The sequence below is a fragment of the Natrix helvetica genome (genome assembly GCF_964273705.1).
Source record: "Natrix helvetica genome assembly, chromosome: 16".
NCBI classification, from domain to species: Eukaryota; Metazoa; Chordata; class Lepidosauria; order Squamata; family Natricidae; genus Natrix; species Natrix helvetica.
Window position 1 is genome coordinate 6761542 of NC_138563.1, and position 26639 is coordinate 6788180.

A 26639-nucleotide genomic window follows, 5' to 3' on the forward strand; every position below is an offset into this window, starting at 1 on the left:
ATTCTAACCCTGATGATGTTACCTAGCGTGGTCGTGAAATGCCTGAAGGGAAACTCATTTGAGAGCAGCAAGGACCCCCCCATGGAGAATATTGGCCCCTCAAGGATGGAACTGGTTTTGGTGCTGTCTGAGCTTGGCGGTTTTCCCCGCAGACGTTTCATGACCCCTCTAGGTAACACTATCAGTTTTGAGGGGGAAGTGGGATTTGCTCTTTCTTCTCCCTCCCCCATCATGGAGGATGAGTACATTGGTAATGAAACGTCTGCAGGAAAACCACCAAGGACCCCACAGTAGTAGAAGTAGTAGTAGTAGTAGTAGTAGTAGTAGTAGTGCTTCTTCTCCTTCTCCTTGTTCTTCTCCTCCTCCTCCCTTCTGCAAACTTCCCTCCCTTCTAGCTCTGATGATGTTACCTAGCTGGGTCATGAAATGTCTGCAGGAAAATCACTGGCAGAGAGTTCAGAGAGTATCAAGGACCCACAGTTGTTGTTATTGTTATTGTTGTACTCTGCTCCTCCTTCCTCTTCCTCTTCTTTTTTCTCCTTCTCCTTCTCCTCCTCCTCTTCCTCCTCCTCCCTTCTGCAAACTGCACTCCCTTCTAGCTCTGATGATGTTTGTTAGGAATGTAAGCCAGCAGTTGGGTTAGCAATATATAAACCAGGATGGTAGTACTGTTTCTTTAAGTACTGCTCTAATGTGATTGGTTGCTGTTACCTCAAGCAGCCATAAGAGGGAGCCAGAATGACTGTTAGCTCCCTGTTTGTTAGACGCTGATCGGTGGATGTATCGTGAGTTACTGTGTTTTTGTTACTGTTAGCCTAAACCGATTATTTGATACTGGACTGTGTTCGAAGGATCATTCCTTAACTGAGAACATTGATAACGGACTGACTGAACCGTGTATGACTTGGACTGTAAATTGAATACTTCTATATTTCCACATAGTAGACTACTATATTTTATACTATTCGCTGTCCCTGTATGCTGGTTTGTGCCTGTTCTTCCATACCACTCTCCTTACGCTTCTCTGCACACTCGCTCTCCTAACGGGGAGCTTACTTAACTTAGCAACGTTCCCTAGTTGGGTCATGAAACGTCTGGAGGACAACCTCCAAGCTCAGAGAGCACCAAGGGTCTTGGTGAAGTCGGAGGCTAAACGTGACCCGCCTTGTCTCTTTCGATAGCCTGGAGCCTTTCCTTTACGGTTTGCATGCCCTGTTCAAGGGCGACTTCCGCATCACGTCGCCCCGGGACGAATGGGTCTTTGCCGATATGGATCTTTTGCACCAGGTGGTGGCGCCTGGCGTGCGCATGTCTCTGAAGCTGCACCAGGTAAATCCGGCCCTTTCCCGATTCTTTTTACTGCAAAGCCCCTCCCTCAGTTGCCTTGGTTTTTGAGGGGGGGGGGGAGTAGAAATGCTTGAGAGAGTCGGTGAAGATAACTGGCTAGAAAATGGGAGGCCGTGAGTTCTAGTTCTGGTTTGGGCACAAAGCCAGCTGGGTGACCTTGGGCCATTTCTAGGAGAAAGTGAATTCTAGTGCCGCCTTAGGCATGAAAGCCAATTGGCTATCTTTGGAGATATCACCAGGGGACGGTGAATTCTAGTTCTCCTTTAGGCATGAAAGCTATTGGGTAACTTTGGGACAGTCATCAGGAGACGGTGAGTTCTAGTCCCGTCTTAGGCATGAAAGCCAGCTGGGTCACTTTGAGCCAATCACCAGGAGAGGGTGAATTCTAGTCCCCACCTTAGGCATGAAAGCCAGCTGAGTAACTTTGGTCCAATCACCAGGGGAGGGTGAATTCTAGTCCTGCCTTAGGCATTAAACTCAACTGGATGACTTTGGTCCAGTCACCAGGAGAGGGTGAATTCTAGTCCTGCCTTAGGTATGAAAGCCAGCTGAGTAACTTTGAGCCAATCACCAGCAGACAGTGAATTCTTAGGCATTAAACTCAACTGGATGACTTTGGTCCAGTCACCAAGTGACAGTGAGTTCTAGTCCCGCCTTAGGCATGAAAGCCGGCTGGGTGATTTTGGGCCAACCACTAGGAGCACAAAGCCAAATGTGTAGCCTTGGGCCAGCCACTCTCTCAACCCTAGGAAAGAGGCAATGGCAAAACCCTTCAGAAAAAAAATTGTCAAGAAGACAAGCTGGGAGTGATCCAGGAGAATGTGACACAATTGAATGGAAGAAAAAGAAAGGAATGCTGTGTGTGTGTGTGAGAGAGAGAGAGAGAGAGGGAGGGAGGGGGGTGGGTGAGTGTGAGAGTGAGAGTTATGCAGGGGCACCGCTGAGGATTCTGGGAGTTGAAGTCTGCCGATCGAGAAATGCTGCAAATTGGGGAATTCTGGGAATGGGGGGGATGCTCTTCCCCGGAGATGGAGGGGTGGGCCTTTCTCTCCCCCACCCCCACTCCCTTCCCATTGATGTGACACCTCCCTTCCTCCTTCGCAAGGACCACTTCACCTCCCCGGATGAATATGACGACCTGGCGGTGTTGTACGACGCCATCAAGTCCAACAAGGAGAAAATGGTGATTTCCCACGAGGGGGATCCCGCCTGGCGCAGCGCCATCCTCACCAACACGCCCGCCCTGCTGGCCCTTCGCCACGTGATGGACGACGCCAGCGACGAATACAAGATCATCATGCTCAACAAGAGATACCTGGGCTTTCGGGTCATCAAGGTAGAGCAGACAGAGATTGGCAGTGATTGCCAAGGACGCTTTTCAATCAATCAATCTATCTATCCATCCATCCATCCATCCATCAATATCTATTATCTATATCTAATATTTATGTATATATTTTCCTATCAATCTATTTATCTTTCTATCTACCTACCTACCTACTTACTTATCTATCCATCTATGTCTTCTACCAATCTCTCCTATCTCACATATTTATCCATCCATTCATCCATCATCTATATCTATCTATCTATCTATCTATCTATCTATCTATCTATCTATCTATCTATCTATCTATCTCTATCTATCTATCTATCTCTATCTATCTATCATCTATATCCATCATCTATCTTTATCTATTATCTATCTATATTATCTATATTATCTATGTATATATTTTTCTATCAATCTATTTATCTTTCTATCTACCTACCTACCTACCTACCTACCTACCTACCTACCTACCTATCTATGTCTTCTACCAATCTCTCCTATCTCATATGTTTATCTATCCATCCATCCATCCAACATCTATCTATATCTATTATATATCTATCTATCATCTCTCTCTCTCTCTATGTCTTCTACCTATCTCTCCTATCTCATATATTTATCCATCCAATCATCCATCATCTATCTATATCTATCTATCTATCTATCTATCTATCTATCTATCTATCTATCTATCTATCTATCTATCCAATCCAATCCAATCCAATCCAATCCAATCCAATCCAATCCAATCCAATCCAATCCAATCCAATCTAATCTAATCTAACCTAATCTTTCCTCCTGTTCTCTGGCCCAGGTGAACAGGGAATGCGTGCGAGGCTTATGGGCCGGACAGCAGCAGGAGCTGGTCTTCCTCCGGAATCGGAACCCGGAACGTGGCAGCATCCAGAATGCCAAGCAGGCGCTGCGCAACATGATCAACTCCTCCTGCGACCAGCCCATCGGTTACCCCATCTACGTTTCCCCGCTGACCACGTCTTACGCCAGCAGCCACCCGCAGCTGCGCTCGCTCTGGGGCGGCCCCGTTAGCTTGCACAACATCTCCGCCTGGTTCATTCGGAGCTGGGAGAGGTGAGGCTGGGAATTGGGGGTGCAGGGAAGGATCGACTCCTCTTCTCCCAGGTTCAGTTGTGGGCGAGGATTGCCGGTTTTGCTCCTGCAGGAAGGAAAAAGAACAGGCCCAGCAGCAGGTCCGCTCCACATTGGCCTGTCAAAATTAGTGAGGCAGGGTTTGGGGTGTGGCAGAAGCTTTGCAAAATGTTGGGGTCCCATCTGACGACTTCTTGAGCGAGCCTTGACTTCCGCTTGAGCAGGTGGTTGGACTAGAAGAGAAAGTGAGAAAGTTTTGGTGGTCGGCAGAAAAATTATTTGCCTTTTTTATATTGCGCTAAATCAAACTACAGCCCCCTGGGATGAATACATGCAATGGACGCTTGTGTTGCTGCAGAGAGTCTCCCCCTTTGGGGTCTTTTTGTGGGGGTCAGAGTGGGGGAGACATTCTGACTTGGGGTCTGCTTCAGCCTCCTGGTGTGGGGCTTTGGGCGAAGGCTGGAGGGAAGCGCCACTGGTGGCGAAGAGCCGGAGGGCCTCGTTCCAGTGGGACTGCATCACGGCCTGGAACTGGCTGACCATCTCAGCCCGTTGAGCCTCCAGGCGCCGGTACCTGGCCTTGCACTCCCACAGGTCTCCCCTTTGCTTGGAAAGCCCATGCTCCTAGTCCTCAGGGAGGTGCTTCTGCTGAGCCTCCATCTCGGCCAGATCCAATATGAACTGAGCTCTTTTGCCAACTCTTTCTCCAGGGGGCTGCTTAGCTCCAGCAACGTCTTCCTGTTGTGGCCCTAAAGAGCCCAGGTGTGCACGCGAGGAGTGGCTGGGAGGGGAGGGGCGAGTAGAGGCTGGCGAGGCGCCCCTTGACACGAGTGACATTAAGCTGGTCACGCCCACCCAGTCACATGACCGCCTGGCCACACCCATCCAGCCGGTCATTAGGCAGGTCAAATTAGTGGTCCGCGGGATTTAAAATTATGAATTTAGCGGTCCCTGAGGTCCGAAAGGTTGGGGACTCCTGGACTGGATGACCTCCAAGGTCCCTTCCAGCTCTATTCTGATTGATTGACTGGTCTCCCCATTTCCTTCCATGGAAGGGCTGGGAAAACCTCTGTCTTTGACTTGTGGCAGGAGAGGTGAGAAGGGGCTGTAAAGGCCCATCCTCACAGCGTAGGTCTTTTGCAACGGTTTGAGGGGTGCCTGCCTGCAACTGGGGCGCTCCTAAGGACATGCCACCCCTTTTCCGCCACTTTACAAAGCCTTAGTATGGCTGCAGTTGGGATCCTGCATCCAGTTTTGGTCCCCACACTATAAAAAAGATGTTGAGACTCTGGAAAGAGTTGCAGAGAAGAGCGACCGGGATGATGAGGGGACTGGGGGCTAAAACGTAAGAAGAACGGATGCTCGAATTGAGCATGTTTAGTTGATGGATGATATCATCTAGATGGTAGATGATGAATTGGGTATCTCTAGTTGATACAAAAAAGATGTTTGAGACCCTAGAAAGAATGCAAAGAAGAGTCATGATAACAAGGGGGCAGGAGGCTAAAACGTATGAAGAACGGTTGCAGGAATTGGGTATGTCTAGTCTAGGGAAAAGAAGGACTAGGGTGTGACATGATAGCAGTCTTCCAATATTTGAGGTGTTGCCACAAATAAGAAGGGGTCCACCTAGTCTGCAAAGCACCTAAAGGCAGGACAAGAAGCAACGGATGGAAACTAAACAAGGAGAGAAGCAACGTAGAAATAAGGAGGAATTTAACAATTAATCAGTGGAACAACTTGCCTCCAGAAGTTATTGGTATACTTCCATCACCGGAAGCTTTTAAGAGATTGGACAGCCATCTGTCTGAGATGGTATATAGGGTTTCCTGCCTGAGCGGGGGTTGGACTAGATGACCTCCAAGGTCCCTTCCAACTCTGTTCTTCTATGTTCTATGTCCTCTTTTGCCTTGCAGGTTGCAAAAAGGCTGCGGAGCCGGCTGCAACAGCGGAGGCAACATCGAAGATTCAGACTGTGGTGGGGGCTCGTCTCTCAGCAATAACCCCCCCGGGCACAGCGCACAGGTCCCCGGGAGCACGGCTCACAACGCCGGGCCGGCGGCTGCGAACCCCACCGAGCCGGGGCCCACGGGTGCCCAATCTCAGGCAGGTAAGAAAACTTTCCGGAAGGTCGCCTGTGTCAGGATTCCAACGGATGCCCTAATTAATTCCCAGGAATGCTTCAGAGTTGACATTCGGCTCCCCTCACTTCCTGAAGGTGATTGGAAGGAAGAATTGGGGAGCCAGGTTGGGGTGGAGCACTTGAGGCCTGATTTAAAGCAGGGCTGTCCAACCTTGTGGACTGCTGGCTGGGGGAACTCTGGGTATTGAAGTCCACCGGTCTTAAAGTCGGCAACGTTGGAGGCCAGGGTGGATTTGATTTAAATCAAGTCGATTGATTTTAATTTTTAAAGAGCAGCTGTCATCTCCGTCCCCAGACTCGCCTGACTTCCTTGCCTTGTTCTCTCCACAGAATCCGATCCCAGCCTTCCTCCTCCGAGCCAGAGCTGGCTGGTCCAGCCCCAGCTAAGCCAGACCGACGGACGCCCCCCGCCAACCCCCGCCGCCTCGTGGCCTCCAGGCCCCCATTTCCTCGGAAGCCAGCTTTCCTGCGCCAGCTCCTCGGCTTCCGTGGCTGAGGGCGCCGGACGTACCCCTCTGCCCCTCCACCCCAGCCTCGGGACTCTCTCCCCTTTTGTCTACGAGGGTCTCTGCAGCAAGTGGAGCCTGCCCACCCGCAAAGGACTGAACGGGTTAGGGGGCAGCGAGAGCGAATTCCCGCCCGGGACTCCGCCCCCACACACAAAGGACAGCTCTTCTGTAGCGACTAACGCTGTTGCCGCCTTGGGGACACTCACCATTGGAGGGAGCCCTAAACCATTGGAGGTAGGTAGTGTTTGATTATGCACATTGCCCATCATTGAACGATCAGTGGCTAAGCGCCATGGTGGCGCAGTGGTCAGAAGGCAGTATGGCAGGCTAATGCTGACCACTGCCAAGAGTTCGATCCTGACAGGGTCCTGGTTGAACTAAGCCTTCCGGCCTTCTGTCTGTAAAATGAGGACCCTGATTGTTGGGGGCAAGAGGCTGGCTCTGTAACCCACTCAGAGGGGGCTATAAAGCACTAGAAAGCGGTATACAAGTCTAATTGCTATTGCTATTCCATTCCATTCTATAGACTTATATACTGCAGAACAGAACAGAATACAGAATAGAATAGGATTCAGAATAGAATAAGATTCTGAATCCTATTCTATTCTGTCTTCTATTCTATTCTGAATCCTATTTTATTCTATTCTGAATCCTATTCTGTTCTATTCTGAATCCTATTTTATTCTATTCTGTATTCTATTCTCTTCTATTCTGAATCCTATTCTATTCTATTTTATTCTATTCTGTTCCTGTGGTGGCACAGTGCTTAGAATGCAGTATTGCAGACTTAATTCTGCCAACTGCCAGCAGTTCGATCCTGACTGGCTCACGGTTTCTTTTTGTTTTTGTTTTCTTTAATCAAAGCAAGTCGGTTTAGCCATCACCGTTAAACTCCCGCCAACTTCTGCAGCCCTTCATCCGTTCCGGGAATTAAAAGCGCCCTTCCGTTTTTTTGCGCGAAATCTCGCTGCCGTCCACACATATATAACGTTCACGCCTTTTCTCCCTTTCTCCCGCAGGCTCCCGCTCCAGGACCAGTCCCCGAGGCTGCCACCAGCACCCCTAGCCCACAGCTGCCTCTGGAACCCCCCTCCGCCGCCCCTCAAGAAGACTCTGTGCTCCCCGAGTCCGACCCTCTGGTGGCGGAATGGGGCCGGCAACGAGAAGACGAAGACAGTCCCGCGGCCGGCCAACCCCTCCTGGATCATCAATATTGAATTAGAAGGGGGGGGGCGCACACTCTTGACGTCCTATAGAACTACGGGCTGGTCCCGTTTGACTCTTCCTGGCTTCTCCGCCTGGTCACCCATCACTCCCGGCTCTTCTGTTCATTCACACAACCCAACCTGACCCAATGTTTTTGTCTGCTAGACCAAGGACAAGCAATATAGGCTGTTTTAGCCTTGCCTGCAATTTCTTCCATTTGCACTTCCTTTCTTCTTCTTCTACCATCTCCCCCAAATATCTTCCACTCGCCTGCAGGGGCAGGCTTTCCCCCCCCCCCCCCCCCAAATCACAAGGACCCGCCTTGCTCATGCACTCTGTCATTCACTGGGCGATGCTCAAGGCTGCCCCCGCCCCTCATTCCCCCTCCCTCCCCCCCGCTCTTTGTCGTCCCTCGGGGTTAATAATAACGATAATAATTCTTTTCGTTTTGTTTTCGTTTTTTTCCGCCCCGTGTTTCCCCCTCTCAGAATCATAGAGTTGGGGGGTTGGTGGGAAAATGAAAAAACGCGGGAAAGGGGGGGGGGAAATCTCACAGCAGCCGACAAACTTCGACGTTCAGGATTTGGAGAAAAGCGGGGAAAGACGCAAGACTTGTTGGGGTATCTTTGCAGAAAATTGGAAAGGTAAAGGTTCCCCTCGCATATCTGTGCTAGTCGTTCCCGACTCTAGGGGGCAGTGCTCTTCTCCATTTCAAAGCCGAAGAGCCAGCACTGTCCGAAGATGTCTCCGGGGTCATGTGGCCGGCATGACTCAACGCCGAAGGCGCACGAAACGCTGTTCCCTTCCCACCAAAGGTGGTCCCTATTTTCCTACTTGCATTTTTTACGTGCTTTCGAACTGCTAAGTTGGCAGAAGCTGGGACAAGTTAACAGGAGCTCACTCCTTTACGCGGCGGCGCTAGGGATTCGAACCGCCGAACTGCCGACCTTTCTGATCGACAAGCTCAGGCACTGAGCCACCGCGTCCCCTGGTTCTTTTTTGATAGGTTGGGGTGTTTATTGTCTCATTTCTCTTAAGGTCTATGGAAATGCTCCATCATCCAGGACCCAAAGGTGCTTTTTCCAGAGGCAATTGGTTTTTTTTTTTCATTGAAGACGTTTCGCTTCTCATCCAAGAAGCTTCTTCAGTTCTGACTCAGAGCTGAAGAAGCTGCTTGGATGAGAAGCGAAACCTCTTCAAAGAAAAAACAAAGTCCAGTTACTTCTCTTTAAGGTTTTCTGGCTTTCTTCCTAGATTCTTTCCATCCAGCTTTACGGTCAAGCAAAGGGCAACAAATCTGAAATTTTAATTTCACCCGGAGATAAAAACTTCATATTTCCAAGCTTTTTTTTGGGGGGGGGGGGAGGGAGAAAGGAGCTGGCTGGCCCACTTAAGTGGGAGATAACTGGAGGTTTTTAAGAAGAGACTAGACAGCATTTATCTGAAATGGTATATAGGGTCTCCTGCTTGAGCAGGGAGCTGGACTAGAAGACCTCCAAGGTCCCTTCCGACTCCGTTATTCGATTCTACTCTCATTCTGTTATTCTATTCTATTCTCCATTTTGAATATTTATTTTCTACATTCTATTCAATATTATATATATTCTATTCTTATTCATTGTTATTCATTCGCTTATTCTATTCTTCTATTCTCCATATTTTATATTTATTTTCTATATTCTATTCTATTTTATATACATTCTATTCTTATTCATTCGCTTATGCTATTCTTCTGTTCTCCATAGCTTATATTTATTTTCTGCATTCTATGCTATTTTATATACACCTGTTCTATTCTGTTATTCATTCGCTTATTCTATTCTTCTGTTCTCCATCGTTTATATTTATTTTCTATATTCTATTTTCTATACATTCTATTCTTATTCTTTGTTATTCATTTGCTCATTCTATTCTTCTGTTGTCCATAGTTTATATTTATTTTCTATATTCTATTCTATTCTAAATACATTCTATTATGTTATTCATTGATATTCATTCGGTTATTCTGTTCTCCATATTTTATATTTATTTTCTATATTCTATTCTATTTTAAATACATTCTATTCTGTTACTCATTGTTACTCATTCAATTATTCTATTCTGTTCTCCATATTTTATGTTTATTTTCTATATTCTATTTTAAATACATTCTATTCTGTTATTCATTGTTATTCATTCGGTTATTCTATTCTATTCCGTTCTTCTATTCATTCTCTTATTCTAATCAAATCGAATCTAATCTAATCTATCTTTAAGTATACTCAGACTTCAAATTAGATTCTCTTTGGGCTCTTTAAATGCCAGGGTCCCAAAGATTTTCACCCCCTTGTCTTCCTTCCAAGATTTCACTTAAGCAATATTAAAAGAATGGAGGGGGGCCTTTTAAACTACTGCTCCGATGATTAAGAAGACGCAGACAATTGATGCAACATCCACTAAGTTTCCCATTAAAGCGGGTGCAAGTTCACCCCCCTCAAAGGCACATTCAATGTTGCACAAAACAAGTGTTTCCCCCCCACCCCACTTAAAGAAAAAACCCAATCTGCAGGTAGTCCTGCACTTACGACCAACATTCAGGCCCACCGTTGCTAAGTGAGAGTTGTTAAGTGGGTTTTCCCCATTTTACGACCTTGCCCCCGCCCCCCCGATGGTTAAGCGAATGACTTAGTTGTTTTAACTTAGTTAACAGGATTGTGAAGTCAAATCGGGCTTCCCCGTTGACTTCCGTTGCTAAGCGAGACGGTGGCTGAGTTGAGTTTTGCCCCGGTTTTGCAACCCACCTTAATAATAAGAGTTGGAAAGGGACCTTATAGGTCATCTAGTCCAACCCCCCCCCCTTACCCAACCAGGGGACCCTGCATCATTTCTGACAAATGGCAGTCCAATCTCTTCTTGAAAGCCTCCAGTTGCCGCAGTCGTTAAGAGAATCGCTCCCAGGGTTAAGTTAGTAGCATGGTTGTTAAGTAAACCTGACTTCTGGAAGACCCCAAAAGGGGATCACGGGACACTGCGACCGTCATAGCTACGAATCAAGTTTCCAAGCGTCTGAATTTTCAGCACGGGGAGGGGGGGAGGGGGGAGGACGCCGCAAGGTGTGAAACCATCCCAAGCCTCTTTTTGCAGTGCCGTTCTGGCAACTTTGGTCCCTGAACGAAACCGTTGTAAAGCGAGGACCACCTGTCCTCGGACCACCAAGAGAGGCAGATGGGAAACCTTTCGTTCTGCTCTCCTGCAGGCCCACCAGGGAGGTCCCACCAGGCACTCTGCACATGTTCAGAAGGCCTTTGCCTTGCAGCTCTTCCTTCCTCCCCCCAATCAGAAAACCCAGATTTCCTCGCTCTGCCCTGCGCCGCCTCTCCGGAGGGGCACTGCGACCGTCATAGCTATGAATCAAGTTTACAAGTGCCTGCATTTTGATCAAGGGACCGCACGGGGGCGCTGCGAACCAACAATCCGTAGGTACGAAACCATCCCAAGCCGCTTTTTGCGGGCGCCGTTCTGGCAACGTCGGTCCTTAAACGAAACCGTTGCAAACCGAGGACCCCAAAGAGAGTCGGGTGGGAAACCTTAGTCCTGCGGACCTGCGTTTTGCAGGGTTAGGGTTGCAAAAGGAGCGCTGGTGTGTGTGTGTGTGTCCGTCTGTCCCACCAGGCGCTCTGCACATGTTCAGAAGCCCTTTGCAGCTCTTCCTTCCCTCCACCCTCCCCCCGCCCATCAGGAAACCCAGATTTCCTCGCTTTTCACTGCGCCTCCTCCCTCCCTCCCTCCCGCTTCCTCCCCCCCCCATCCTGGGTCTCCCCGCCCCCGATCGGAGGAGGAAGGAGAGGGCGGCGCCACCGCCTGGGCCGCAGGGAGCGGACGCCGAGAGTCCACGCGGGGCAAGAGAGAAGCAGAAGCGGCGGCGGCAGGAAGGAAGGCAGCGCCCCGCTCCAAAGAGCTAAAAGCGTGCCGGTCCGCAATAAGGTAAGCCTGAAAAGAAACCCAAGGCGCCTTTCCAAGCCCGGACACGCATCTTGTCTGCACGTTGCATCGGGGAAGGCGGAGGAGGGCAGAGGCGGCGCCCAGATTTGGAACCCGGACCGGAGATGGGGAGGGAGAAAGAAAAGAAAGACCGGGGACGTTATTTGCACCAAAAAAAAAATTGCTTTATTGTTTTTTGCAAAAAAAATTGCTTTTAGAATTTTTGCAAAAAAAATTAATTGCTTCATTCGGTTTTTGCAAAAAGAAAAAAACATATCCGGGAGAGCCCCCCCCCCCCGCCTCCCCATTCAGACGTCCGTCCGTGCAAGACGCGGGGAGGGCGGGCACGAGCACCGGGCGGGCGGGCGCGCGCGCCCTTGCCCCGCTTTCCCCACCGTATCGCGAAAAGAGAGAGAGGCTTCTTGCAACGTGACAGCCGCCGCCGCTTCTGCTGCTGCTGCTGCTCGGGACCGTCGGGCACGCGCATATGTACGGGCGCGCCCCCGCGAGGAAGCCGGGAGCCCGAGGATTGCACGCGCTCCCGGCTTTGGGCTTTCTTGCAGGCGCGCGCGCGCGCGCGCGGCCCCGGAGGGTTGCCCGCCGTCTTCTCCGCTGCTATTGTGTGCTCAAAAAGAGCAAAAAAAAAAAAAAAACCCGATTCCCCCCTGCTTGGCTCCTGCTACACCGGAGCATGTGCAGAGTGCAGAGTGCGCTTCCTTGCTTGGAAAGCCTTTGGCTTACCAAGGGATTGGTTTGGGGAAGAAATGGAGGTCACCCGGGTTTCTAGGATGGTAGGGGAAAGAAAGGACGGAAGGAAGGAGAGAAGGAAGAAAGGAGGGAAGGAAGGAAGAGAAGAAAGGAAGGAAGGGAGGGAGAGAAGGAAGGGAGGAAGGAAGAGAAGGGAGAGAAGGAGGGAGGGAGAGAAGGAAGGAAGGAGAGAAGGAAGGAAGAGAAGGAAGAAAGGGAAGGAAGGAAGAGAAGAAAGGAAGGAAGAAAGGGAGGAAGAGAAGGGAGAGAAGGAGGGAGGGAGAGAAGGAAGAAAGGGAAGGAAGGAAGAGAAGAAAGGGAGGGAGAGAAGGAAGGAAGGGAGAGAAGGAAGGAGAGAAGGAGGGAAGGAAGGAGGGAGGGAGAGAAGGAAGGAAGGTGGGAGAAAGAAAGAAACGTGGGTTTCTCTTCCACTCATTGCCTGCATTTTTAAACACCGACCCTGCAAAGTTGGCTTCTCGGAGAGCCGTTCCCCTCCCCCCAACCTGCGGTGTGTGTGTGTTGTGTGTCAGCCCCAAGATGCGATCCAGATGTTGAGCGAAGGCATCTTCTCTTTCCCCCCTGGGAAAGGGAGAGGTGGGTGGATGGATGGAAGGAAGGAAGGAAGGGAAGACAGCCCGTCCTTGGCCTCTGGACACGGACTCCGATTCCCATCCGTGGGTCATCTGGCTGGAGATGCAAAGAACGGTTCAAAGCCAGCACATCTGCAGGGCATCTGGTTGGAGGAAGACGGGGAGCCCCTTTGGGAAACAATGGCTTTTTCTGCCAGAGGTGCCTGGAGGGGAAAAAAAACTACTTAGCGGGCGCCTGGCTGCAACGGGGAGGCTAGTGATGGAAACATCAGGATGGGTTGGGTCGTAAAACGTGCCCCCCCTCCCCTTGAAAGGGAGTGGAGGTCATTGTGACAGCTGGATTGTCCTGTGTGCAGTTTTGTGGTGCCCTGGTTGTCTATCCGGATGTGTGATTTGTGCCCTCGTTTATTTTTATTTTTTGCAAGCGTATATATACATCCCAGTAAGGGTATGGCTAGCTGATGAGAGCTAATTAGCTCGAAATAGATCTATACTAGTCTCCCTTTATTTATTTATCAGTACAAATACAACATAGATAGATAGATAGATAGATAGATAGATAGATAGATAGATAGATGATAGATAGATCGATAGATAGATGATAGATAGATAGATGATAGATAGATAGATAGATAGATGATAGATAGATAGATGATAGATAGATATTTGTGTTACAACCCCTGGTATGCCTAAGCTTCCAAATCCCAGTAAGGGTATGGCTAGCTGATGAGAGCTAATTAGCTCGAAATAGATCTATACTAGTCTCCCTTTATTTATTTATCAGTACAAATACAACATATTTTTTCAACCTTGGTTGCAATTGAAGAGAGGGGTGGACTTCAACTCCCAGAATTCCCCAGCCAGCATTGGCACACGATGACGGACGATGGGAGTTGGAGTACAGTATGGGGGGGGGGGGGAGGGCTTGTGGGTTGCCTGCCTCCGATGTGCAAAAGGACACTTTTGTGCTCAAATAAAGGACTGGCCCATGGGGGGAGAGGGGAGGAGTTGCTGGCTGGGGGATTCTGGGAATTGAAGTCCACTCATCTTCACACGAGCGAGGTTGAAAAATAGTTAATTTTGGCTGATTGTTGGAAGCATCTTCCCAATGAGGTGGCAACAGCAGAGCTAAATTAAGGCAGCCTGGCAGGAATTGGCTCTCAGCTCTTTTGCAACCTTGGGGGAAATCTAGATTTTTTTCCCCCCACAATCTTCCCCAGACCCCCAAAATCAAGCAAAATTTGGCTTCCTTTATCATAAAATGTATTCAACACTCCCTCCCCTTCAAAAGACAGCCTGCAAAAATTCAGAACAGCAAAAGCATCACCCCAAAATATCCCGAAATTCAAAAGACTCCAAAACTCTTTAAGCGGCGCTATTCAAATAACAATAACGTTGAGTTTATTTGCATTCCCAAACCCGTTTGGAAAAAAAAACAAGCATTCAAAAAAAACACCCCCAAAAAAGCAAACAACCCCCCCCAAACAATAAATAAGATTTTAGGGTCTAAAAAGCAAAGGTTCTAGTCCTTAAGGTTCTGAATGACAAGTCAGATTAAACACCGCAGCTAATTCACGCGAATGAGACGGTTGGGTCCAACCAGCATAATGTGGATATTAAAATTCAATACAGGTTTTAGATCCGGCTACTTCATATTTCCAGAAATGTTAAAATTCAAACTTGAGCTTCTCGGGTTACGTGGTTAGCTTCAAACTTAACAAATTGTGGTGTAGCATGTTGTGTAAACTCAGTCTTTTAGGTTCAAAGGAAGGTGCAGACCCAGATCATGGTTTAATCCAGGTTAGATTGTTAAATAAACCCAGCCACGCTGCTTCCTTCGCTCTTGCCTATCCTAAGAGTGCAGAACAACTTTTTGTCACTGAGATTTGAACCCAAGACTCTCTTGAATTCTTCCTTCTGGGCAATCTGCCTCTTTTGCAACTTGGTGTGGTTTTTAGATTTTCAACGCCGCCATTTGCATGGGGTGGAAAGCAGTTTTGAATTGCATCCACTCTCTACATGAGCTTCCCCTAACCTGGGTCTTGAACAGCAGCTCCCATCATCCCCAGCCAGGGTGACTCTTGACCTCAAAAGCCAGGGAACGGTGTGGGATTTGCAGCACAGCAAAAGTGCAATAAATGCACAGTTGACCACAATTGAGCCCAACAATTCTGTTGCTGAGTGAGATGGCCGTTAGGTCAATTTCGCCCCATTTTAGGACCTTTCTTGCCACCGTCGTTAAGTGAATTGCTGCCGTTGCTACGTTAGTAACCCGGTTGTTAAGTGAATCTGGCTTCCCACTGTGTCTGCTTGTCGGAAGGTCGCCAAAGGAGAATCACATGATCACCGTCATAAATACGAATCAGTGGCCAAGCGTCTGAATTTTGATGACAGTCCGAAGTGTGACGGTCACTCAATGAACTGCTGTAAAATTGAGGACTATTTGTACCTTATAAACCCAGAAGAGAAGCTACCTAGAACTAAGGAGAAACTTCCTAACAGTGGGGACAATTAACCAGCGGAACTGCTTGCCACCAGTTAGATGCCACCGAGAATATTTTGACCGTCTTTCCTGCTGCAGGGAGACACCCCCCCTTCCCAACCTCTCATTTCCGATCCTGGCTAATCAAATGCTTGTTAGGCTTCCCGTGGAAAGGGGTTTAAACTTGATTTAACCTTCAAACATCGCCTTGGCTGCAGCATCGTGGTTAATGCGAAGGGTTGGTGAAGGCAGGCGCACATTAAGTCTTCAGATATTGAGGTCCTCCTTCTGTCCGGCTTTGGGCAGCAGGGCACGTGTTGAGAGACGATGGGAGTTGGAGTCCCTGCACAATATTTAGGGCCGCCCGCCTCCTGCGCGGAGGACAGGCGAAATCACAAAATGCGTGATGGGGGTTTTGGACCATGCAAAAAAGCAAGGAATATCAAATTGATGAGAAAAGGATTATCTCCACCAACGGTTGCATTCACACAGCCGCTTAACCTGGTTATTGCGTGGACTCGTTTCTTACATTTGCACAGTGGCTTGAAGAAGTGTGGGGTGTCCTCACCCTTCCGCCACCATGGGGGATCAGAAATTTCCATTGCTAAGCAGGGGCAGTTGGTAAGCGAGTCGCCGCCAAATGTTACGGTCCTTTCGGCCACGTTTATCAAGCGTATCCACTGCAGTCGCGAAGGGAATCAGGCGGTCGTTAAGCAAACCCGACTTCCCCTGGGTTTGTTTTTCCGACGTAAGCGGCCGTCGCGTAACCCGGGACGCTGCAACCGTTGTAAATCAATTCTGGTTGGTGAGGGTCTGAATTTTGATCAGGTGATTGTGGGGATGCTGTGTGGGTGGTCGTAAGTGTGAGGACTGGTCCTAAGCCACCTTTTTCAGGGCGGCTGTAACTTAGAACAGTTGCTAAACGAATGCCCATAAGTCTATTGGCACAGCATGACAATTTAACGTTGGTATTTCTAACCAAGCTTAGCCCGTTGAACGAATGCAAGGTGGGTTTTTTTTTTAACCTGGTTTAGTGTCTTGTGTGAATGTAACCCTGGAGAATGGGGGAACCCAGGCTCAACTGCCTCAGAAGCACCTTGCTTTAAAAAGAGGGAGTAGTAAGCAGGGGTTAGTAGACATTTCTCAAAAGATGAAATCGGGGAGATGCACCCAGGAAGGGAATTTGGATGGAAGGCCATCAAGAGTTCCCAAGTTGAAAAGATTTTCCCACGAGAAGCCAATGCAAACCATTTTTTTATATTGCTACTCTGAGAATAGGAACGTGGTGACTCAGTGGCTAAGATGCTGAAGCTTGTCGATCAGAAAGGTCGGCAATTCAGCGGTTCGAATCCCGAGCGCCGCGTAACGGAGTGAGCTCCCGTGGCTCGTCCCAGCTTCTGCCGACCTAGCCGTTCGAAAGCACGTTAAAAAATGCAAGTAGAAAAATAGGAACCACCTTTGGTGGGAAGGGAACAGCGTTCCATGCGCCTTCGACGTTGAGTCCTGCCGGCCACACGACCCCGGAGACATCTTCGGACAGCGCTGGCTCTTCGGCTTTGAAACGGAGATGAGCAGCCTACCCTAGAGTTGGGACGACCGGCACAGATGTGCGAGGGGAACCTTTACCTTTATCTATTCTGAAAATGGTACAGGCACTAACCGCAGCCCAAATGGACGATGAGAACTAGCAGCTCTTGAAGGTTTTCAACCTCGTGGAAAATTGGTTGTTGTAAGCTCTCAATAAGGGAATTGCATGACCCCAGGACACTGCGGCCGTCCTAAGTATGAGTCAGCGGTTGCTACAAAGGTCGCAAATGTGAAAAATAGTCACAAGTCTTTTTTTTCAGTGCCGTTGTAACTTTGAAGGCTCACAAAAAGGATTGTTGTATGTCGAGGACTACCTAAACTTTGAGCCGAAAGTCAAAAGAGCAGAGGGAAAAAAATGGTTCTGCTTCCTTGCAGACTACAGGTAGTCCTCGACTTGCAACAGTTCCATTCAGTGACCATTCAAAGTTACAACGGCACTGAAAAAGGAGGCTTGCAACTGTTTTTCACCGCTACGACCGATGTAGCAGCATTTCCCACCGTCATGTGATCAAAATTCGCCCCTTTGGCAACTGACTCATGTTTAGGACGGTGACAGAGTCCTGGGATCCCCTTTTGTGACCTTTCCGACGAGCCAAGCCAAGAGGGAAGGCAGATTTGCTTAACAACCACGTGACTAACGTAACGTTCCGCAGTGATCCGCTTAACAACGGTGGCAAGCAAAGTCAAAGTCAGTTAGCAAATGTCTCACTTAGCCAAATGTCTATAGGGATTCTCAATCCTCCAGGTTCTGGTTGTCCCCAAAGTGCCTTTTCGGGAGCCAACTGGACTTTCTGCTTTTTTCTTTGAAGACATTTTGCTTTTCATCCAAGAAGCTTCTTCTGCTTCTTGGGGAAGGGAAGGATTTACACTCCTTGCAGACAGCTGGTCATTTGCATCCTTTTAGAGGGTTATTGAGGCACTTTGAGGTTTATCTGGGAAGGATTTATCCTCCTTGCAGACAGCTGGTCATTTGCATCCTTTTAGAGGGTCGTTGAGGCCACTTGGAGGCTTATCTTTGTCCTCAGGGATACCTGAGTGGTGCAAATAGTTCCTGCAATCTGCAATTTTCCTCTGGAAATCCATTCCTACTCCCACGAGCTGTTGAGGCCACTTGGAAGGATCCATTTATCTGTGTCCTCCAATAAATGGGTCCTTCCACACCCATTTGCACCACTCAGGAGACCCTGAGGACACAAATGAACCTCTCCAAGTAGCCTCAACGACGTTCTAAAAGGATGCAAATGACCAGCTGCCTGCAAGGAGAATCAATCCTGCCCTTCCCCTCCATCCAGTCAGAGCTGAAGAAGCTTCTTGGATGAGAAGCGAAACCTCTTCAAAGAAAAAAAACCAGAAAGTCCAGTTGCCTGTTGGGGGGGGGGAGCCCCGTTGCGTCTCACTCAGCCACAGAAATTGTCATCGTACATCGAGGACTGTCTTGTATAGTCCCGTTCCTCGCAGGGATGCCAGCGTTCTTTCAATGCCCACCCTGTCTGCCTTGCCAGCCGGCTGGAGTCTGACGCAGCCCGAATGGCACGCGTCCCCCTCCCCCCTTGACCTGCCCTTCCCGAGGGAGAAAGACCCCCATTCATCGCAGCTAGAAACCCAGCTGCTAAAGGAGTGGCTGAACTGGGACGCTCGCCTTTTGCCCTTTGGCATGGGGTCTTCGAAAAAGAGTGTTTGGGAGGGGGCTAGGTGAATGGGTGTTATCTCCCAAAGAGAGAGGGAGGGTCTCTTTTGCTCGGCCACGCATGTTGGACGTGCGACGTAGGTCCTACAACCCAGCTACTATCTGTTGTGGGTATTGTTGAGACGTGGTTGCAAATCCGATCGCTTTTTCCTGAGGATGTTACGTGGACGGCTTTTGTCTTGGGGTTGGGGGGGTAGGGGGAGAGTCAGCAAAGAGGAAGAAACACCATAGCTCAGGGACAGTGGGGGGGGGCAGGCAAGGGGGGGCAGGGAATTCGGACTTCCGCTTCGGTTGCATTTCCTCTGCAAAACAGGAAGCAGCCCTGTGCGTCAGCCATCCAGGCTTCATTTTCTCCCCTTACCCCAATTTTGGCCCGCGTGCAGAGTGTGGGGAGGGGGGGTGGTCCACCTAGGGGAGATCTGGGCAAATTGGGGGGTGCCGCGGATGGGAAGACAGCCCCCACCCACCTCAACCCCGTTCCCCTTGATAGGAAAATCACAGCGGTGCGATTGGCCCCGATATGTTATCTGCAGCCACCCCAAAATCACACAAAACCATTGTATCTAATGTGTGTGTGCCACCTTCCCCCTGGTCCTCTGGTCAAGTCCCTTTTCTCATTTAATGGCCATGCTTCCCCTCCCAAGGTCTTTTTCTGTCTCCCCCCCCCCCCACCTATCACCAAATGACCACTCCTTCCATCCATCCATCCATCCATCCCTTAATCCTCTCTCCCACTTCCTTCTTTTGATCTCTTAATCCTTCTTCCATCTCTCCCTCCCTTCTTTCCATCCTTCCATCTCTCAATCCTTCTTCCCCTTCCCTCCCTTCTTTCCTTCAAACCCTCCTTCCACTCATCTATCTTTTAGTCCTTCCTTCCTCCCACCCTCTCCCTTCTTTTCCATCCTTCCTCCCTCCCTTCCTTTGATCTCTTAGTCCTTCCTCCCTTCTTTACTTCCTCCCTCCCTCCTTCCCATCCCCCCCTCCCTCCCTCAATCCTTCCTCCCTCTCTCTATCTTCTTTCCTTCAAACTCCTCTTCCTTCCTCCCTCCCTCCCTTTCTTCCTTCCTCCCTCCCTCCTTCTCTCCCTCCCTCCCTTCCTTTCCTCCCTTCCTTTCTGCCCTCCCTTACCTCCCTCCTTCCCTCAATCCTTCTTCCCTTTCCCTACCTTCTTTCCTTCAAACTCCCCTTCCTTCCTTCCTCTCTTCCTTTCCTCCCTTTCTTCCCTCCCTTTCCTTCATCCCTCTCTCAATCCTTCTTCCCTCCCCCTACCTTCTTTCCTTCAAATTCCCCTCCCTCCCTCCCTTCCTTTCTTCCTCCCTTCCTTTCTTCCCTCCCTTTCCTTTCTCCCTTCCTCAATCCTCCCTCCCTCTCCCTCCCTTCTTTCTTTCAAACCCCCCACTTCCTCCCTCCCTTCTTTCTTCTCTCCCTCCCTCCCTTCCTTTCCTCCCTCCCTGAAAAACCTCTGGACAGAGGGTGTCTTCATTTCCCTCTCCTGATGGGACAGTCACAAAGACCCCCCTCCCCAGAGGCGTGAACCAACCCTTCCCCCCTTCCTTTCCTCCTTTTGCAGGTTACACCTGAGCCCCACATTTCCGTAGCTAAGCGAGACCATCGTTAAGTGAGTTTTGCCCCCATTTTACCACCTCTCTTGCCCCAGTGGTCAAGTGAAGGACCGCCGTTGTTCAGTTTTTAATGCAGCTGTTAAGCAGATCCAAGCCAGATTCGGCTGCTATCTGAATCCCCCCACCCCACCCCTCTCATGGCCCAGAAACACTTCTCTCCTTCGCTGGTGCGTCTTTGTCATTTTCACCAACGGTGGCATTGTGTACAAAGGAACTCACAAGTTCTAATCAAGGCCATTCAGAAATATTTTTGGAAGAGCGCCGGAGGGAGGGGGGAGAGATCTGCAACTTTGCAGGCCCCTGAGTAATGCATTTTTACAATTTTCTTTAAAAGACAAGATAAATATTCCACCCTTCGGAGAGTGGGGGGTTCCCCCCACCCCTGTTTTTGGGAGGGTGGGAGAGTGACAGTGGAAACCTTGCTTCTATTTTCCCACTGGCCCTCGACGTACGGCCACAAGGGAGCCCAAAATGTATGTTGCTAGGGGAGAAATTGGTTAAGCGAGCTTTGCCCCATTTTCACGATCTTTCTTGCCACGGTTGTTGAGTGAATCACTGCGGCTGTTACATTAGTAACACAGGTTGCTAAGTGAATCTGGCTTCTCCATTGACCTTGTCTTGTCAGGACGTCGCAAAAGGGGATACGTGACCTTGGGACGCAGCAATGGTCATAAGTATGAAGCAGGTAGAAATTGGGTTCACTTTGAAGCAGCATTTTTCAACCTTGGCCAATTTAAGATGGTTGGACTTCAACTCCCAGAATTCCCCAGCCAGCATGCTTTCTGATGGGTGGACTTCAACTCCCAGAATTCCCCAGCCAGCATCCTTTATGATGGGTGGACTTCAACTCCCAGAATTCCCCAGCCAGCATCCTTTATGATGGGTGGACTTCAACTCCCAGAATTCCCCAGCCAGCATCCTTTATGATGGGTGGACTTCAACTCCCAAAATAGTAAATTTTGCCTTGGTTTTTTTAAATCGGATCCAACTGAGTAATTTTTCCCTTCTATTTTATTCCTTTTATTTGCAAAAGAACCAAAATAGCTCCCCTTATGGAAACCAGAGAAGGACAGCTTCATCCAGTCGGTTGTTCCTTGCACGCAACTTTGGGGAGGCGTACCTTCCCCCCGCCCTCCTTTCCTCTCTACTTTTTTTTTTTGAAAACCGACTTCCATTTCCTTGCGCTAATTTCTTATTTTCTGGGTCAGGGCAGAAAGCACCCCGTCTTCCTAAGTGCAATGCCCTCCGGCGTTGAGGTTCTTTGTGCTTGCATCACAAGGGTTCCCCCTCCTCCCTGATTGTTGCAGAAGTGTGTCTTTGCGCTTCCTCTGTGGAGGATGAGCGAGCAAGAGATTCTGCCCTGGGGCGGCTTGGTCAGAGGCCGCCTCGATGGGATCTCGCAGTTTTCCCAGACGCGCCTTCCTTTTTCTTCTCTTGCCTTCTGTCTGTCTGTGTCTCTCCACCCCCAGCCTCCCCATTCTTGACTCAACTCCCGCTAATTATGGGAAACCGTTAGAAGAGCGGTAGGAGGTGTTAATACCGCTTTACGGGGCCTTCGTAAGATCACACTTAGAAAAAAATTGCCTCCAATTTTGTGCGCTGCGGTATGAAACAAAAGAAGTCGAGACTCCGGAAAATGTGTTCTTAAGTGAGTTGAGTTAGCTGAAGAACTGCCGGCAAGAACGGTCATAAAGCGAAGCAGAACTCGCTTAACAAATGTCTCCCTTAGCAACAGAAGTTCTGGGCTTAATTGTGGTCGTAATGTCTATAATGTTTTTAATAATGTTAAATGTTGTTTAATAAGAAGAGCGGTTGGAGGTGTTAATACCACTTTCCGGTAAGCCTTGTTAAGATCACACTTAGAAAAAATTGCATCCAATTTTGGGCGCTGCGGTATGAAAAAAAAGAGGTCGAGACTCCGGAAAAAGTGTTCTTAAGTCAGTTAAGTTAGCTGAGCAGCTGCAGGGGTTCGCTTAACCAGTGTGGCAAGAGAGGTCATAAAGCGAAGCAGAAGTCACTTAACAAATGTCTCCCTTAGCAACAGAATCTTGGGCTCAATTGTGGTCGTAATGCCTATATGAGGCAAAAATTTAGCAATGTTTTAAATAATGTTAAATCTTGTTTAATCGTGTGCGTCACTTCAATGCAACGTGCACGGTTGCCCATAATCCACTTTTAACGCTTCATTGTCTCTTTTCTTGTCCAAGAAACATTTCCAAGATGACGCGGGATCGTTGCCCCTTCCCAGCCTTTGCGATGGCCATGGCTGCAGCATGCTGACCCACAGCGGCGGAGTGGAAGTGGGCCCCAGGAATTGCTCCTTTCCCCAACGGTTTGCAAGCGTCTCTCCATGGGGAGCGCACTGCCTCTCTCTGTCTACTTGACCACTGCTGGCTGTCTCGGAAGCCCTCGATTGGCTGGCGAGCCTGAGAGGCAGCGGGGCCTTTCCTCCAATCAGAGACAAGGGTGGGATCCGGAATCCTGAAGGGCACGCCGGCCAGGGGCGATGCAGTCGGACGATCTCTTCGTTCGCAAGATGCGACGCCACTCGAACCGTCCACCGCTCACCTCCTTCTCGTTCGACAATTTCCGGGCCACCAAGCCCCAGGCGTGCGAGGGCCCGCTCGTGGGCCACTGTGGCCCACCACTGAAGTCGCCACAGCGCAGCAGCCTCATGCATCGCAGCAACAGTGACGTGACCCTGAGCGAAGGGGAGCTGACAACCGCTGCAGGCACTCCCAGCTCCCCGTTACCGCTGGCCGCAGCATCCGGGACGGGATTCCAGCGAAATAGCAGCAGCCCCAGCATGCCCTCAAAGAGCATGGTGCCCCCTCGAGCCCGGGCACACAGCCACGAAGAGTCACGGGCGGGCAGTCCCACCGCACGTCGTTTCCGTGATCCCTTGGTCCTGCTGGGACTGGCAGCCTCGGATGTCTGGGAATCGAACGGGAGTGGCGCCCCGTCGGCGGAGACCAGCGTATCACTTCCCGCATCGGAAGTGGCCACGCCGGTGTGGGGCCGCCACTTGGCCCATTATGATGTTCAGAGTATCCTCTTTGAGCCGGGCGAGGGGGCCCGGGAAGCTGCGAGGCAGGGCAACGTCACCACGGGCGCCTCGGCGGCTTCGCAGTGCCGTACGGCGGACGTGACACCGATTCTGGAGGACGGGGCAGAAGAGGAGGAAGGAGGCACGCTGGTGCTCAGCTGTTCCGCCTTTCGGGTGGAAGCCGGAGGGGAGGTCGAACGGGGACTAGGCCAACACCGGGGGTTGCCGGCGGGCTTCCACTGTCCAAACATGGCCGTTTCAGTGCTGGAGGAACCTCGCGAAAGTTACGGACAGAGGAGTAGCCGAGTGATGCACACCATCGAATATGCCGATCTCGGAGCCTGTTACTACCGGAAGCATTTTTACGGCAAAGGTGAATGCAGGGTGGCAGGGAGAATGTGCCGAGGGTGGGGTGGGGGGGAGAGCAGAGGGGAAATTACCAACGAGCTGCTATTTCTCCTAAAATTGAAACACGGGTAGTCCTCCGCTTCCCGCCATTGATTTAGCGACCGTTCTAAGTTACAACGGTACCGGAAAAAGTGACTTAACGGGGCCTGTTCAGGCACTTGCGACCGTTGCAACATCCCCATGGTCTTGCGATCAGAATATAACTGCTTGGCAACTGCCATGTACTTATGACTGTTGTAGCTGGGGGTCACGTCCTCCGCCATTTTTAACTGACTTCCAATGAGCAAAGCTTTGCTCAGTCACAGAAATACTGACGTGGGTAAGGGTTGTACGTCGAGGACTACCCAGACTTAAAATATTGTAAGTCTATTTTTAAGTCTCTTTAAATATCTATTTTAAGATATTTTGATGTCTACGCCATATTTGGGGGCGTAGAAGAATTCCCTGGGTTAAAACTGTACCCCGTTTCCTTGAAAATAAGACTTCCCCGGGTAATACGCCCAATTGGACTTTGGAGCGCAGGCGCTAAAATAAGCCCTCCCCCGATAATAAGCCCTCCCCGAAAATATTGCAAAACAGCAGCAGCCATGAGGTCACCACGCTCACCACCTGCTGCACCCCAAAAATAATAAGACCTCCCCAAAAATAAGACCAAGCGCTTATTTTTGAGAAACTTCCTGATAGTGAGAACAATTAATCAGTGGAGCAGAAGTTGTGAATGCCCCAACACTGGAAGTCTTTAAGAAGATGTTGGATAGCCATTTGTCTGAAACGGTATAGGGTTTCCTGCCTAGGCAGGGGGTTGGACTAGAAGACCTCCAAGTTCCCTTCCAACTCTGCTATTGTATTTATTGTATTGTATTGTATTTTGGGGGGGTCAAAAGAAAATAAGACTTTGTCTTATTTTCAGAGAAACACAGTATCTATCTATCTATCTATCTATCTATCTATCTATCTATCTATCTATCTATCTATCTATCTATCTATCTATCATATATCTACCATCCATCCATCCATCCAACTAACTATCTATCTATCATATATCTCTATCATCTGTCTATTTACCGGTATCTATCTATCTATCTATCTATCTATCTATCTATCTATCTATCTATCTATCTTAATATCTATCTTAATATCTATCTATCTATCTATCTATCTATCATATATCTACCATCCATCCATCCATCCAACTATCTATCTTATATCTCTATCATCTGTCTATTTACCGCTATCTATCTATCTATCTATCTATCTATCTATCTATCTATCTATCTATCATATATCTACCATCCATCCAACTATCTATCTATCATATATCTCTATCATCTGTCTATTTACCGGTATCTATCTATCTATCTATCTATCTATCTATCTATCTATCTATCTATCTATCATCTATCTATCTATCTATCATCTATCTATCTATCTATCTATCATCTATCTCTATCTCTATCTCTTTCTATCTATCTCTATCTACCTATCTCTATCTAGATTTAGGATTAGATTTAATCTTCGAATGCAGAGTTATTTGGGACATCAAAGCCTTCTGCCCTAACTCGATTAGCCATTCTTCCCAGGATGGAGCCCTTTGATGTCTCTCTGGCTAAGAACTTCTGACTGCGTCCTTCCCTTGGTTTTAAAATAGAAGCTACAACTGTCCCTTATTCTGCCTCGGCTTGTTTCCCGTTCACATGACCACTTCGCTCCGAAACTCCCGTGGCTGACTCCGCATCCTCCCTGCGTTTGGGTTAAATGAACAACGTTCCTTTGAATATCATTGACGTCGGAGGTGGCATTCACTTCCCTTCCGGTTCGCAATTGCGACCAGGCGCCATGCCTTCCGCGCATTCCTTTTGGGCGGAAAAAAGGGTCTAAATGGGATGCCGTAGACCAGGGGTGTCCAAACTTGGGAACTTTAAGACTTGTGGACTTCAACTCCCAGAATTCCCCACCCAGCCAGAAGTCCACAAGTCTTAAAGTTCTCAACTTTGGACACCCCCGCCGTAGACCGTGAGCGGGTGGGCGACCCGAATTGGTAGAATACCACCTCTGATTGACGTGTCCTTTTTTTCCCCCACCCCAAATCGGTGAACTTTTGCAGCAAAGGAAGCAGGGTGGATTGGATTTAAATCAAGTCGATTTAAATCACAATTTAAATCCCGAGTAAAAAGGCTTGATTTCAATCAATTAGGTTGAAAACTGTAATTTTTAAAGAGCAGCTGTCCCGCAGCGGCTGTTCACCAGGAGTCCCGATATTGCAGAATATTTACAGCCTCACGCTCTGTTTCATACTGAATAAACTGAATTATTAATGTACCTTAAATAGAGAAACATCTTTCGCTCATGTCCTATTTGATTGTTGCTTGCAAAAGTGGGGTAAGATACAGGTGCCTCGGTCTATATACAAACGAAGGACCAATTGGGATCCCCCATATCAAAACAACTTACTTTATGTACAATGCAATACAATAGCAGAGTTGGAAGGGAACTTGGAGGTCTTCTAGTCCAACCCCCTGCCTAGGCAGGAAACCCTATACCGTTTCAGACAAATGGCTATCCAACATCTTCTTAAAGACTTCCATCGTTGGGGCATTCACAACTTCTGGAGGCAACTTCTGTTCCACCGATTAATTGTTCTAACGGTCAGGAAATTCCTCCTCAGTTCTAAGTTGCTTCTCTCCTTGATTAGTTTCCACCCATTGCTTCTTGTTCTGCCCTCAGGTGCCTTGGAAAATAGTTTGACTCTCTCTTTTTTGTGGCCACCCCTGAGATATTGGAAGACTGCTATCCTGTCTCCCCTGGTCCTTCTTTTCATCAAACTAGACATCCCCAGTTCCTGCAACCGTTCTTCATATGTTTTAG

At 49.0% G+C, this 26639-nt stretch overlaps 2 protein-coding genes across 2 annotated transcripts in view; both read left to right on the forward strand.

Moving 5' to 3' along the window:
• PCNX3 (pecanex 3) overlaps nucleotides 1-8087 on the forward strand; it is a 49247-nt gene extending 41160 nt beyond the window's left edge. Inside the window, exons 30-35 of the mRNA XM_081968492.1 lie at nucleotides 1182-1329; nucleotides 2453-2683; nucleotides 3495-3769; nucleotides 5704-5897; nucleotides 6261-6673; nucleotides 7459-8087. Coding sequence (XP_081824618.1) covers nucleotides 1182-1329; nucleotides 2453-2683; nucleotides 3495-3769; nucleotides 5704-5897; nucleotides 6261-6673; nucleotides 7459-7656 — 1459 coding nt within the window. The 3' untranslated portion in view covers nucleotides 7657-8087. The remainder of the gene's footprint in view (nucleotides 1-1181; nucleotides 1330-2452; nucleotides 2684-3494; nucleotides 3770-5703; nucleotides 5898-6260; nucleotides 6674-7458) is intronic.
• Nucleotides 8088-11424: 3337 nt separating this feature from the next.
• LOC309399803 (uncharacterized protein) overlaps nucleotides 11425-26639 on the forward strand; it is a 45826-nt gene continuing 30611 nt past the window's right edge. Inside the window, 2 exon segments of the mRNA XM_081967915.1 lie at nucleotides 11425-11608; nucleotides 22528-23739. Coding sequence (XP_081824041.1) covers nucleotides 22827-23739 — 913 coding nt within the window. The 5' untranslated portion in view covers nucleotides 11425-11608; nucleotides 22528-22826.